Source organism: Lipotes vexillifer, unplaced genomic scaffold (genome assembly GCF_000442215.2).
Source record: "Lipotes vexillifer unplaced genomic scaffold, Lipotes_vexillifer_v1.1 scaffold570, whole genome shotgun sequence".
NCBI lineage: Eukaryota > Metazoa > Chordata > Mammalia > Artiodactyla > Lipotidae > Lipotes > Lipotes vexillifer.
Window position 1 is genome coordinate 3,127,239 of NW_006777801.1, and position 16,359 is coordinate 3,143,597.

Here is a 16,359-nt window from a genome sequence, read left to right on the forward strand (position 1 = left end):
GGCAAGTATCCTTGGAAGCAAATCTTTCACAGACATTTACAAATATAACTAATAACCTTTAGATAATTCTACATTTGTGCCTGAGAATTCAGTCCACAGAAGAGTTTAAGTGTCCAGAGGACACAATAGAAATTCTAGTTTATTAAGCCATCATATTTTAAAATTAAAACTTTTGAAGGGAGGGATGTCTTGGGAGATATAATGGGCAAAAATGGGGCAAAGAAGAGAATTTTAAAAAGAAAGAGCCCCTATACTCAATGAACTTAAATTCCAACAAAGCAAAAAAATCAAGAAGTATCACAAACTTATTTGGAAGCCAAAAATTCAGAGCAATTGTAGAAGGAAAGTATGTGAAAGTCTTTAGGCCTATCAATCTAGTTAGATTGCTCCCAGAAATGCCAGTTACATGTCCAGAATCAGATTCCTCCTTTTAGGGTATTACTAAACCAGAGAAGATAAAATCCAAAACACAGGCATACCTCATTTTACTGTGCTTTGCTTTATTGTGCTTTACAGATATTGCGTTCTTTTACAAATCGAAGGTTTGTGGCAAGTCTATAGGTGCCATTTTTCCAAAAGCATCTTCTCACTTCATGTTTCTGTAGCACATTTTGCTAATTCTCCCAATGCTTCAAACTTTTTCATCATTATTATATTTGTTATAGTGATCTGTGATTGGTGATCTTTGATGTTACTATTGTAATTGTTTTGGCATTTTTTAGCAATCAAATATTTTTATATTACGGTCTGTATATTGATTATTTTAGACATAATGCTATCACACACTTAGTAGACTGTAATGTAAATGTAACTATATAGTAATATAATAAACTATAATATACTAACATAAATACAGCATAATATAAATATAACTTTTATATATACTGGGAAACCAAAAAAATTTGTGTGACTCACTGCTTTGCGATATTACCTTTATTGCAGTGGTCTGGAACCAAACCTGCAATATCTCTGATATATGCCTGTAACAGAAATTTTGCTCCTCAAAATAAGAATCCTTGATTAAATTACACTGCACAGACAAGCAAGTTAACCAGCCGGCTTCTTTATAATAGCAGCAGCAGCCAACACTCCTCCTATGTGCTAGAAATGTGCTAAGTGTGATACATTACCTCATTTAATTATTTGAGCAAGAGTCCTAACTAGATATTTTCCAGTGTGATCTGTAATTCCTCTTCTCAGCTGGGTACTCACTATGTTGAAAGTTAAAAGCACACACATTGAATTATAATGGGTCTAGGTGACTTCCCCATCCCAGTGCATGAAAGACAGCTCACCAAAAGAACCAAGAAATAAAGACTCGTCTTACCCATCCACGGCTCCTGCTGAGACTAACGTATTCTCATCTTGAAAGAGGACCACAGTAACACTCTGCTGGAAATCCTACAGCACAAGGAAGAAAAAGAAAAGAAAGAAATCCTATTTTGGGTATAACAATCTTCACTATCAAGAGACCAAGGTGCTAAAATGATGGCTTTTTCCCCTAAACTGAGTATGACTAGATCTTGCCCTTCTAATAATCCTAGTGAGATATATATGCAGACCAAGAAGTAATTTTAGCAAGAAAGTGACCTAAACATCATGTTATATTACATAGTATGAACACTTTGACTCGTATTCAAGAAAAAACTGGTGATTAACTCAAGATTTTAGTACTTGTCTAAGTCTACTAGCTCTACTTGAAATCATCCCCACTGTCTATCGTTAGGAACCTCATTTAACCTGTACCCGTTTCATCTATAAAATGTTGCCGTCTATCCAGATTGTCATATACGAGTGTCTAAAGAATTGTGAACGAAAGATGGTTACATGCTATGAAAACTCTAAAGGAGCTAGTAGAGTTTTACCTCCTAATTGCTGTATAAGTTTTCTTGGCTAAGAATCTGATGAAAAGTCTGAAATGTTACTCATTTTAACTTCATCTGGCCTCCAAAAACCACATGCTAACCCCGTCAGTTTCCATTCATGCCTGTGTAATTTTAAGTCCTAATGTTCTAGCAACCACACGTCCCCAAAATATTAACTAAGACTCTACAGACCAAGAATACTAGAAAAATAAACAAATTCAAGTAAGAACACTGGTGATTTTTCTTAAAGAAAAAAGCTGTATTATGGGCATTGTTTGAGCTTTGACTATAATATGCTAAAGAGGTACTATATTTTAACCCAATATTTTTCAAAATATTTTATAATCTTTTGCCAAATATTAAAAAACAAAAATAATAAAAAACTCATATCTTTTCTGCAGCTTGTATTATGAAAACAACAACAGAGATTCCTTTCCCCTACAGAATACTGTATCATGGTACTTAATATGCTTCTTCAAACTATCCATCTCCCTTTCCTAATGAATCACATCATACTGTAGATGATGTGTATGCATGGAGATCTCTAGGGATGAGTCTCAGGAAACTGAATTTTTAACATATTCTCCAAGTGACTCTGTTGCACACTAGAGTTTGAGTACCAGTACCGTAAGTACTGAACTGGTATTAAGCAATAAACCAGTGACATCAAGAGGAAATGAAGATTCTCATTCATTGACTGAATCTCTAGCTCCTATTTTATGCTCAACAAATTCCCTAAAATGAGACTCTATGCTACTGTCAAGATCTGCACACATGTATACAGCTATAAAACATTACCACAGAAGGAGCAAGCCCTTTTGAATTCTGTTTCTTCTTAGGTTTTGAAGGGGTTTGCTTGTCTAAGGTATTGTGAGCTCCACTGATTTGATTCACTTGCCTATAAAATCCATCTGAAAAATATTCCAAGGTAAATGGTTTAGGTTTCAGAACTTTATTCCCATGCTGAATGTAACATTTATATATAAGATGTCAAAATTAATTATATTCTTTATTAAATTAGTGAAATTAGAAGCCAGCAGGGCTACTGTACTACATCTCTTGTGGTGAGATTATGATGTATAAAAAGGAAATAAGCACATGGATATTTATAGCAGCTTTATTCATAAATGTCAAAACTTGGAAGCAACAAAGATATCCTTCAGTAGGGGAATGTATGAATAAAACTGTGGTATATGTAGACAATGATATATTATTCTGTGCTAAAAAAAAAAGAGATACCAAGACATAAACAGACCTTAAATACATATTACTAAGTGAGAGAAGGCAATCTGAAAAGGCTACATCCTGTATGATTCCAATTATATGACATTCTGGGAAAGGCAAAACCATGGAGATAATAAAAGATTAGTGATTGCTAGAGGTTAGGGGGGCGTGCAGGATGAATAGGTAGAGCACAGAGGACTTTTAGGGCAGAGAAACTATTCTGTATGATACTATAATGGTAGGTATATGTCACTATACATTTGTCACAACCAAGAGAATGTATAATACCAAGAGTGAACCATAATGTAAAGTACAGATGGACACTGGGTGATGATGTGTCAGAGTAGGTTCACCAATCGTAACAAATGTCCAACTCTGGTTGGACATTGGACATGTTGACAGTGGGAGAGGCTGTGTGGGGACAGGAGGTATATCAGTACAGAGAGAACTCTTTGTACATTCTGTTCAATTTTGCTGTGTTATCTAAAATTGCTCTAAAAAATAGTCTATTAAAAATAATGTTTTTTAAAAAAAGTGAAGCAGGGAGATGATCATTGCTTTCTGCTTAATGGCATCATGGGGCAATGTGAGTATAATTATATTTAATTTAATCCAATTCTTAAAAGTTCCCAAATTTTTAAAATTAAAATAAAAGATCATGTACTAATAATTTCAATTCCATCAATAATTTAGGTAAATGGCATTACAGTTCAGAAGACAATATGAGGTAAATTTGGAGGGTAATACTTAAAACCATCACTAAGATCCTGAGAACTGAACAGAGCAGAACTGGGGTTTATGAACATGTGCCCCCTGGTGGTAATCAGGTGAAATAGTTGATTCTTTCATTCAGAATTATTATGGGGCAATCCCACATATATCAAAATTAAAATGGAACTAGATTACCTTTTTTGTTGCACCTGGTGTCCCAGACCATAATGTTGCCATCTCTTCCACCTGTACAGAAGACAGCTGCAGACACATAAACAGTTTATCAAGAAGTTAACAAAACCAGTCAGTGACACATATATTTCAATTTAAATTTCCTAGAGTATCTATTATATGCTAGGTACAGTAATTGGCACTGGAGATTAAAAATGATAAAATATATAGCTCAACACAAATAAGAAAACAAAGCTGTGAAGGGAAAGGATTATAAAGAACTCAAAATGCTTATGTTGAGCAAAAACTTGATAGAATAATCCCTCTCTGTAAATTTTCTTTAAAACCACATGAAATACTATACTATAAAGTTGTAGTAAGAATAACGATAAATAAGCAATAACCAAAATATACTGAGTGCTTATTAAGTTTTAGACACTCTCCTAAGTGCTTTTTTATAAATGACCTCAATCCTTGTTATCAACCCTATTAGGTGGGAATTATTATCCCCATTTTACAGATAAGCAAAACTAAGGCATAGGGAGGATATGTAACTTGCAAAGGTTATTATTTTTGGCAGTATGTATCCAGAGCCCATATTCCAAACCTCCAAGCTGTATTATCTCAGTATAAAGATACAAACCAGATCCACATAAAGTTTGTGAAAGGCGTTGCCTCTGGGGATGGAAGGAGGGCGGTGAGACCGGAGGAGGGAACACAGGGGAACTCCAGATTATCTGTTATACTTTATTCTTTAAAATTAAACCAAAAAATTCTGCTTCCTGTATGGAAGAGTGAGCCCTTATCAAATTGCAGGTGGATTAATATGATAAGTGCTCTGGTCAAAATACAAAAAACAGCTACTTGAGGGTCGTATAGAGATTGACCAAAAACATACAATTTTTGTAAGGGAGTCAACACCTGAAGCAAGTGACTGGCCTAGGTTAAGTTCCTGATTTTTTGTGGTTTTACCTTGAGGGCAGCCACAGTTGTAGCATCAGAACCAGGCAGCCAAAGTGCCAACAAAAAGACCATCTTTCAAGCCAGAGGAACTAGGAAAAGAGGACAGGGGTAACAAGAGCTGCTAGAGGAAGTGGGGAAGCCTGGAGAGAGCAGAGAAAGGGAAACCCTAATTCTGTGTTTAAACTTAGCTCAAGTCTCTGGCTGACCCCCAAACCATATGTGCGTAGGAAAGCTAAAAGCAGCTTGCAACTAAGGCTTAAATTAAAGAACTGAATTGAGATCCGATCTTCTGAACTGACTGCCTTCCCACAGGTTTGACATTATGCTATTTGAGTCTAAATGATTTAACTGCCTGTTAAAACAAAAACACCAACTCTTTCCTGAGCAACATAACAGAATTCAGAGTCCAACACACCATTCCCAATGCCCAGGGTATGATCATAAATTAATTGCCATATACAGAGCCAGGAAAATGCGTCATTCTCAAGGGAAAAGAAATCAACAGAGGCCAGCCTCAAAACAACACAGATGTTTATTTATCAGGTCTGGTTGTAAAACAGATATGACTGTCAAGTGAAATAAAGAGACACTCATAATCAATGAAAAGATGAGAAATCTCAGCAGAGTAACAAAGAGAACTTATTGAAAACAAATGGAAATTTTAGAACCCAAGCCCACAACTTCTGAAATGATAAAATTCACTGGATAGGCTTAAGAGCAGAATGGAGAGAACAGAGGAAAACATCTATGAACTTGAAGACAGATCAACAGAAATCATTCAATCTGAGGAAGAGAGAAAAATAAGATTGAACATTATGCTAAGTGAAAGAAGCCAACAACATATTGTGTGGTTCTATTTATACGAAGGTGCAGAAGAGGCAAATTATATAGAGAGAAAGTAGTTCAGTGGTTGTGTAGGGCTGGTAAGACGGAAAGTACTGCTAACAGGTTCTGGTTTCCTTTTGGGTTGATGGAAACATTCTAAACTTAGATTGTGGTGATGGCTGCAAAACTCTTTAAGAAAATTAAAAACCAGTGAAGTGTACACATTAAATGGGTGAATTTTATGGGGTGTTAATTATATCTCAAATTTAAGAAAATTGAAAAAGATGAAGAAAGCTTCAAGGATTCATGGGACAATTTCAGAAAGTCTAATACATGAGTAATTGGAGTCCCAGGAGAGAAAATTGGGCAGAAAAAAATATTTCAAGAAATCACGGCAGAAAAATTCTCAGATTCAGTGACACATATTTGTAAATTTACAAATTCAAAAAGCTCAGCAAGCCTCAAACAGGATAATTTTGAAGGGAACCACGTCTAGACACATCACAGTCAAACTGCTGCAAACCAAGACAGAAAATCCCGAAGGCAGTCAGGAGAAACAACATATTACATACAGGGAAATGATTCAAATGACCACAGAGTTCTCAACAGAAACCATGTAAGACAGTGGAACAACACCTTCAAGTAATGAAAGGAAAAACCTTGTCAATCTGGATTTTATATCCAACAAAAATATCCTTTAATAATGAAGATGAAATAAAGGCATTTTCATATAAAGGAAAACAAAGGGGGTTAATTACAACCAGACTCGAACTGCAAGAAATGTTAAGGGACGTTCTTCAGGCTGAAGAGAAATGATTTCAGAGGACAGGGGAAAGATGGTGCTGCTGGGAGAAATCATGAGTTCAGTTTTGGATATGCTGAACTTGAAGTGCTTGTAGGAAAAGTGAAAGCTGGAAATACAATCTGGTTCAATATAAGTGGAGCAAAAAACAAAACAAAATTGGAATAAATGAAACTGTCCAGGGAGAAGGTACAGACTGAAAGGAAAAGATGGCCAAATACCAAATCCTGGGCCATGTCAACACTTCAAGTTAGGTAAAGAAGTGGAGTTCACAAAAGCAATTATGAAGGAATAAACAGAAGTAGTGAGAACCAGAGGGAGTGGTATCACAGATTCCAAGGAAGAAAACAATTTTCATGAATTTTAAAATAACTTGCCAGAAGTGTCAAATATTGAACAAGTAGAAGGCAGGGTGATTTCAGGAAGAGAGATGGAAAGGATTGAACCAAACTGAGATGAGAACATTTAACCAGGTTTTGATTACTCTTAAGAAACTTAGAAGAGATAGAAAATAAGAAAGGATGATAGCTGAAGGAGAATACAAGGTTAAGATGTTTCTTTCTGGACAGGCCACAGATATGCTTGAGTTTTTCCTATGGAGAAAGAGCCAAGAGAAGGAAAGCTTGAAGACAGAGGAGCTGTGGGGATGCAAGTGATAGCATAAGGTCTTGGGGAGGATCAAGAATGTTTCTTAACCTTAGCAGCACACTGGAATCCCTTGAGGAATTTTAACAAAATAGACGCCTGGCCCACCTTCTGGAGATTCACACTTAATTGGTATTTTAAAAAACCTCCCCAATGTGTATAACTGAGTCACTTTGCTATACAGCAGAAATTAACACAACGTTGTAAATCAACTATATTTCAATAAAAACAAAACAAAACAAAGCCCCTCCCTAGGTGACTAATGAGTCAGGGTTGAGAACCAGTGCCCTAGGAAGAAGGATTCGCCTTAAACTGGAGAATGAAGAATGAGAAAGAAGGTGCAAATTTGAAGATAAGTTTGTAGGAGGGGAAATAGAAAAACACTTAAAATTATTTTTAATTACTCACTAGAAGTTCTAACACCCATTTTATCACACAAAACACACATCTGTGAGCAACTGACAATTAGAGATGAAAACATTTTCCATGTTTTCAGGTGGTAGATATTTAGGGAAGGCAAATTCCACTAGTATAACTATGTCCTTTAGGATTATTTGTATCCTGCCCATGCAGGGCTGAGAACTGGATCATGATCTTTCCTACCATGTTACCTACAAAACGCCCCCCCAAAACCAAACCCCAAAAAAACCAACCCACTAAGCATTTATATGCTCCTCAGTTTTGTGTTTGTTTTGGTGTGTGTGCATTCACATCTCACTTCATTTTTATGCTTACAATGTTTTTGTGAATTTGGAAATGAAGGTCCTGGGAGATAAAAATGATTTTGCCCAAGAATTTAAAGGCAGAAAGCAGAACAAAACACAGGGCTTCTATGTATGGCTGTAAAAGTATGTCCTGCACAAGAACACTTGGCTGAGGGGGTAGGGCCTAAAATCTGTGTTTTAGCAACCAAACGATGAGGCCTTGGGGGCAGTGTCCAACCAGACTAATTCACACTAGGGCACCTGTGAACTACTGGGAGCCATGATAAAGGTTACCACTTTTTCCACTAGACCACACTGGCATAGATTCAATGCACAGTTTTAAAAATTAAGTAAAGGGACCGAAAGATATGGTGTTTCCCTTATTCTATTACCCTTTAAATAAACAAATTTACTTTAAGTACATTTTCATGACTTTAAATTATTTTTATAAACTTACAATGAACTCTGACACAGAACTGTAGTAAACTAGAACACAAGCATACCTAACTTTATACAACAGATGTGTTAATGAAAAGTTATGCAGAGATAAAAACTATGTCATGTATTTCTTCTTCAAGGTTCCAGTCTCAACAGCAATCAACTGACCTTTTTGTAAAGTCCAAACCAGCTCAACAACTCAGTTTAGTACTCCTGAGTGCTCAGGTGAATAAACAAAAACATTCCTTTTAAAAATAGAATATTTTTTAATGATAAAGGGAACTATACTGTTTATTTCTATTATTCCGAGATTAAAATCAGATTGATCAGCCACTTCTTTGAGATGAATGTTTGTTGTCTCACTCTTATTTAGTAAGAAACAAATGGAGGAAGGAGAAAAGAAAACAAAAAAAACAGAAATGAAGAGCTCATTCAGATACCCCTGCTAAGTTTTTCCCCAGCTACTATAGTACTGTTCTGTATTATAGCCCTCTTTAAATCTTCCTTCTCCATTATAATAGTTAAATAAATATAGAAAGATTGTGAGTAAATAACAGTTGAAAACATACCAGGGAACTGGGCCATTTAAAGTAATTATGTGGTAAATTTTTTAGGTAAAGAATCATGTCCAGTTTATCAGGTTTCCCACCCAGCCTCATACTCCATTTAAATTTTACGAGTTAAAGTAACTATTTTACAAATAGAGTTAATCAGTGTCCAGTACAGGCTTTGACCTCAAAGGCCACTCAGAGTTGAACAGAGGGATTGTGGCTATTTGTGAATTTTTACCTTATCTGCAAGATTACAGAAAAAAATTATCTGAAGACACTTGACTTTCAGAGACAAGCTGGAGATAATATCCATTAGAATGGGACTAAAATCCAACTTAATTTCATTGAGGTTTCCAAGTCATATTAAGAATCTCAAACATCTACCTAGGTAAAGGAGCAATTTTGACAGGGGAAAGGGTGGAAATAATTACAGCTTATTATTACTTCACCATGAAAGAGGTTAAGGAGATGAAAGAGGGTAAGCATATACCTACCTTTCTCAAACTTAGAAAAGGCAACTGACTTGAGGCTGCATTGATGACCTTTGCATGTTCCAATCAGCTCACCAGCTTTTACATCCCAAAATTTGGCTGTTTGATCACCTGCTGCTGTAACCTTTCAAAAATAAGGTTTCACAGTTTAATAAAGCAACCCTTTACCAGTGTTTACCCAGATCCCAATAAAATGAAAGTCACTTACAAGCTTAAGTTCACCAGGGACCCAGGCCAGGTCAAAGACAGCATTCCAGTGAGCCATCCATTCTAAACAAAGAAAATGGTGAATGTGAACTGTCTAAACTATGTCTTGTGGTAGCCATACCAATAGCTGTTGAAGTGCCTTGAAAGCTGTAGTGAAAAGATCAGTGGTCAGCACACTAAGATCCATGGGCCAAAGAGAATTTGTGGACTTGCACACATAGCACATTCCCTTCATTATCCCATAAAACTACCGTTTGATATCAGATTGTTTTCCATGAGGGTATATATTCTCTAAAATGGAATCTTTATGAAACATTCTCAAAAATTTTCATCATGCTCTCTGAATGGAGTTTAAAATACTTTGGTTTGACATTCAAAATTCTGCTTGCTTTGGCCGTATCTCTTACTGTTCTCTGTATATCCTATTCCAACCAAACTGGAGCGCTCCCTATATGCTCATTATATCCTATGGTTTCCTATCTCTAGGCCTTTACTAATGCTTTTCCCTCCACCTGGAGTGTCCTATTCCACCTCCATGGGTCTAAATACCACAGTCTGCCTCAAATGTCCCATCCTTCATGAAAAATTTTCCTCACCTTCTTTGATACGTAAGAGTTCTTTGTGACACCAGTGGCGTTTTCTTTGTATTTCCTCTACACCATCTATAGCCTTTGTTTTACTTTAGTTATCTCAACACTTGACTTACTAGTTCCAGATTATTACCTTCCTAAGGTCAGTAGAACTTTGCCTTATGTATGTAAGATGTTTGTTCAATATAAATATTTTAAAGCAACATTTCCCCACATTAAGTATTATAACAAATTTTAATTTTTTAAAAGAAAAACTGTTTTTAATCCTAAAATGTATTTTTCTTAACTTTCAGTAAAGGCTTTGCTGCCATTAACAGTTATTGACAGAAAGGCAGTCCACCATTTACTTTCAGCCTGGCCCCTAAACAGGCTTAATCAGAAGTGAGTATCACTAAGAATTTATTCAAATAGTAACTTCCTTGAGGCTTTATGAATTAAAAATGTTCAAACAGATATTTTAGACCCCAACTTACCTTTGACGCACTTCTTTCTACTGGTTTGTGATTCTGTGTTATATAACCTAACGAAGCCTTCTTCATTGGCAACTGCTAGTATATGCTCCATATTGGGAGCTAAATAAGAAATAAAGAATAAAATATATAAAGAGTAACAAAAAAATTTAAAGCTGAGTTTAAATCTATATAAACAACAAAATATAAATTAACTGAATAGCTACAATCTATTTGAAAAGAGGTAAGATGATTCTACCCAAATAGCACCTGCTGTGGTAGAGAGGTTTTTCTAAATTAAAGATGGCTGAGGGATTCCCTGGTGGCGCAGTGGTTGAGAGTCCGCCTGCCAATGCAAGGAACATGGGTTTGTGCCCCGGTCCGGGAAGATCCCACATGCCGCGGAGCGGCTAGGCCAGTGAGCCATGGCCACTGAGCCTGCGCGTCCGGAGCCTGTGCTCCGCAACGGGAGAGGCCACAACAGTGAGAGGCCCGCGTACCGCAAAAAAAAAAAAAAAAAAAAAAAAAAAAAAAAAAAAAAAGATAGCTGAAAATTTGCCCCATAATACCATTAAGTAAGTGACTCAAAAACACCAATCCTCGGGTTTCCCTGGTGGCGCAGTGGTTGAGAGTCCTCAAATAATCTCTTATTTAAAGAAGGGCTGAATCAAGCATGGTAATTAAACAAAACAAAAGTGGCACTGGCCAATAGCAAATAAAAGCATATGATATAGGCATGGCAAATAAAAGCATACGATACAAGCCACCAGCAGGCTGAACCTATTAATTTTATATTCCCTTTTCACAATTTTTTACTTTTCTTTTCTTAAACTTTTAACAGCAGGGACAAGTACTCTCTTTCTGTTAATATGTTCCCCAATGCATTGTAGAAAGAGAGAGATTCAAACAGGTCAAAAGGGGCAAAAGTTTTCATGATGGCTGAACCTTTGCAACCCTTTCCGGATATCAGTTATAAAAACAAACAAACAAACAAAAAATGGTGCTATAAGAATCTTATCCCTTAGCAGAAATATGTAATTATACATAGAGATTAAGAAAAGTCTATTTCATAAATCAGGGGAGAACAGTTATTAGAAAAACTATCATCTATCTAATTTACTTTTTTCTTGAAAGGGAGACACCTCAAAATATTTTCCCTCTGAAGAGTGAAATAGATCATTTCTGACCAAACCTAGCTTATACAGTAGTTCCCTTACCAGAAGAGAAGGTGCATCCAAAAGGAGGAACTGGGGCTCCTGTTTCTCCATAAGAAGTGTGCTCATCATTATAGTTGCACTGATAACCAGTAAGAAGGGACTGTAGAGGGTATTGTGAAGACCATCCTAAGGTAAGACAAAATTCCTTATAGAGTTCCAATATATCACATTTCAGTACTTTTAACAAATGCAGAGGTTATAAATTCATTTCTAAAAAAACTTTATATACTTAAGTATAGATCCACTCATTATCTATGGCCCTCTAGAACACAGTTTCAGGTATTTTCCTAAGGGGTCCTAAGGAAAAAATGAAAGAGCACTCTCAGCTTCTGGTGAGATACAGCTTTGGGCTTATCATCTTAAATGGAGACTCTTGCTAATACATTTAAGACTGCAAGAAACAAGCGGCCTTTGCACATTAGAAAAGATCTTACCCCTTCCCCCACCCTTTGGTGACAATCACAAAACACAACCACAAAGACTACCACAACCATTAAAACTACCATTCTCGTCAATTAAAATTTTATGTTTTCAGAGTTTCTAAATCATTACTGCAAACTCAAGTTACTAGCAACATCACACATAAGCCAATGGTCAGAGAATTAAAGGAAATAAGGTATGTCAATATGCCTACTGTAGCCCCTAGTATACGAGAGAGGAAGAAATTCAGCGTGGAGAGAAAGTTTATTCTGCTTGGGTCAGAAAGCTGATGTGTACTATGGTCCTAAAATAGTAAACCATCTTGATTTGTTTTATCATTTTGATATGTGGGTCAACATATTTTAAATATATAAAAGAAACATTCATTCAATATATAGTTACTGAGAACCAAATGTTTAGTAAGCATGGGAGGAAACAATGAAGTTACAATCTAGAGAGCTGTCTAAATAATTAACAAACACTCATACTTTAGGGTACTTTCAATTCTCACTTTTCATAAAAAAATACCATTTGGAGAAGATATCTTAGCCTGATATAACCTCAGACAAATCTGGTTTTGCATGTTCATAGAAATAACCTGAAGAAATGCAAACGAGGCAAATAAATTCAGTCCAGATTTAGTAATTATTCCTGGGGGTATTACCTTAAGGCTAGATACGATTGTAAACAAGCCATTAAAGACCACTAAAAGAAGAATATGAATACAATAATTAGTTATGTGGTCGAGTTCACAAATATCCATCTACAGAATGAATTTTAAAACAAAAGCCTCTGTTCTAAAGTTATATAAACATACACTCGTAGTTTGGGATTAAAAAAAACAAAACCAAAAACTAATGATCACAACTCATGAATTCAAAAGGAATCTTGAACAATTTAAGTGGAACTGAAGATGATAAGCTCTGGAGACCTAAATTCTTTTCAATTAAACAGTGACCCCTCAACTCTGTCTCACTGCCTACAAACTATATCCGAACACCAACAAATGGCCTAATGTGGCTTAGTAACTGGTCCCTATTTACCCCTCCACCTCTGCGATTGTGACAACACACACTTCATGGACAAGCCCCGTAAGATACTTTTGGATCCTTATTGCTCTATTCTGTTTCCAACATGAGCCTATAATGCTTTCCCTCACAACACTCATTTGGAAAAGCCTATTATTTCTTCAACGCACAACTTAAGCCCCTGGGGTTACATGCAGATTTTTTAAGGAGAACGAGAGCTGTTGGAGAACTAATTTCCAGATACTCAACTTCCATATATATATGTATTTCTAAAACTGACCTGTCTACAATGTCGAGGTCGAAGCTTTTCCCCCTCTTCATCACTACCTTTCTTCCACTTTTCAAAAGAAAGGCATTTCCATGACCCAATCCTATACCTTGCGCTGACTCAAGGTACAAAAACTCCCAGGACCCCATTAAGAGACAATTCGATAACTCCTTTAATAAAGGCATCATAAACACCCAAATCCACCTCTTTAAAACATAGACTTTCAATAAGTTTTTATTTTGCTTAATTATTTATTGAAATTAGTAATCCATATTGTTTTGATCAACGACATACTACTAAAAATAGTAATGATAAGTCAACCCAGAAGAAACTTTTAACACTTAGAGCTTTATGATCACAGAAAACATCGATTTAAACATATTTTTTTACACAGAGAAATAAGATAGCATGATCAATAAAATGACTTTTCAAGCTTAAAATCAAATCACATTAGGATAAATTCTGTGGGAGAAATAAAGTGGTAATAAGCTCAAGGGGAAAAAACAACTATGTAGAATATCTAGCAGTTAGAATTAGTTCATACTTTTCCAAAATGATTGATGTGATTATTAAATCACTATTTACAGTCTATTAGATAGATTTTAAAGACTGATGTAGCAGTAGCATTTTTATTTAAAAAGGTCATCACTCACAACATGGCCAGAGATGACATCCTTTGCATCTGTTTAAACTTATGATAAAAACTTTCAGATACCAATTTAAAAATACACAGAAGAGTAATCAGTTTCCATTTCAGAAAGATCATTGGCAGCAATGTGGAGGATAAACTATAAAGAGGGAAACTAAGAGGCCATTTGGGAGACTTGTTACAGTTCAGACAAGAACGTATTATGGCCCAACCTAGGGAAATAGAATGGTAAGCATAGGACAGATCCAAGATATGGTGAAGAGGCAAAATCAGTGGGGATACCGAGGAGGAAGGATTAGAGATTTTAAGGGGACTTCTCTGAATGCGTATCTTGAGGAAAATGGAGGAATTCTGACTGACTCTCAGGTTTCTGACTGTGAAGACCAGTTTAAAATAATGAGACCATTTCCTAAAATAGGTAATATAGCAGGTTTGGGGAAAAAGTGAGTTCGGTTTTGGGTATTTGAGTTTGAGATGCTTACAGGACTGACCATCTGGATGATACAACTCTTACAGGAATGGATGTAAAGTATAGGGAATGGAAGGTTGCAGGTAGTAGTAGAAGAAACCCTGGTTACAGCTATGATCACCCATGGGAGTAGGTAGAAATAGAAAAGGAGCCTAGGATGGAACACCCTCAAGGAAGGGGAAAGAAGATGGTCCTATAAAGTTCAGTGCATTATATATAACAATGAATGAATTTCAGTGCCTAACACATAACAACGCATGAGTATTTGGGGGCTCAGGGTGGGCTGTCTCAAAACATGCCACAATGGCATATTGATTATTTTGCATTGAAGTTGCTTGAGAAGCAGCTGATGGAAGAAGGAAACTCTGACCTCCCTGTCTCCCTGAAAAGCAGGAAATAAATCTCTTATGAAAGGTGCACTCCTTGGAACTGGAGGTAGAAGGACACCCTAATACATCAGAGATAGGGAATTCAGAGCCAAAAAGCCTGTGTAAACAAACCTTGTTACTTCTTCTATTTTACTACCTGAAGCCCAAACTCTGTTTAGATTCTTCACTTAGTAAGCATCCCAAACCTAAGTTTCTTTGTCCTGTCAATTCCTCACAAATTTATTATTATTTTTTTTATTATTTTTATTATTTTTTTTGTCTGAAAAGTATAAAAGCTGCCTTGCTTTGGCCATTTCTTAGTCCCATTTCTATGAGACCTCCATGTACATGAATTAAAATTTGTTTTTCTCTTGCTAATCTGTCTTGTGTCAATTTTATTATTAGTCCAGCCATAAATACTCAAGAGGGGTAGAGGGGAAAATTTACCCCTCCCTGATAAGTATTTGTGAATTAGAGGGAAAAGAGAAGTAGGCAGAATGTAGAATTAGGAGAAAATTTGTTACAAAATAAAGGCTTCACAGCTTGCTCCAAGTCACACAGATTAAGTAAGGAGTGGAGGTGGAATTAAACCTCAGCAAGTTTAACTCCAAAGACAGAGATCATAACTACCGTGCTGTACTGACACTCATGACAGAGGACAGCGAAGTATCTTAAGCAAGGTCACAGGAGAGACAGAAAGAGAAGCATTTACAGTATAATTTAAAGAGGTAAGGATGGTAGGGTTTTAGATTGGAGGCAGGAAGTGGAGGAACTACTCCCCAGTCTCCTCAATATCCTTCTCCTGGACCTATGCCTTAAATACAAAAAGTTCACTTCTCACATTTTCTTTCTGTTTTTCACATGGTTTCAAGCGGAAAGACCTAGTCCATCTTTAAATGAATGAGATTTCATTTGCAGCCAAGCTTAGCCTGGGTAGTAATTCCCTTATCAGAAACTTACCAGAAAGTTTCAGGTTGATGACACCCAAACCTAAGCTCAAAATTCTTATTGCCAATGTTTTAACATAAGGAACTTCAAGAACTGGAGAGAATAAATCAGTTATCCATACAATAACATGGAAGTATTTCCAAGTTTTACCGTTAAAGAAACAAAACATTTTTATCCCATTTCTGTAAATAACAATACTTATTACCTCTGGCATTGAAGAACATTTGGAATAAAATACTTCAGTCTATTAATAATGGTCATTTCTAGGAAACGTGCTTATGGGCATTTTTCGCCCTATAACTACGAGTTTTTATGCTCATGTATTAATCAGGAGGAAAAAATTCTGACCATGCTAG

General features: G+C 36.1%; 1 protein-coding gene across 2 annotated transcripts in view; it reads right to left on the bottom strand.

Moving 5' to 3' along the window:
• Positions 1-16,359, bottom strand: part of DTL (denticleless E3 ubiquitin protein ligase adapter) — a 40,080-nt gene that overhangs the window by 22,855 nt on the left and 866 nt on the right. The window contains exons 2-8 of one of the 2 annotated variants that reach the window (XM_007451312.1): positions 11,854-11,979; positions 10,661-10,759; positions 9,599-9,660; positions 9,394-9,514; positions 3,996-4,061; positions 2,664-2,776; positions 1,328-1,401 (exon numbers count right to left, since the gene is read on the bottom strand). In XM_007451312.1, coding sequence (XP_007451374.1) covers positions 1,328-1,401; positions 2,664-2,776; positions 3,996-4,061; positions 9,394-9,514; positions 9,599-9,660; positions 10,661-10,759; positions 11,854-11,979 — 661 coding nt within the window. The remainder of the gene's footprint in view (positions 1-1,327; positions 1,402-2,663; positions 2,777-3,995; positions 4,062-9,393; positions 9,515-9,598; positions 9,661-10,660; positions 10,760-11,853; positions 11,980-16,359) is intronic. The other variant, XM_007451313.1, reaches the window with a different exon arrangement.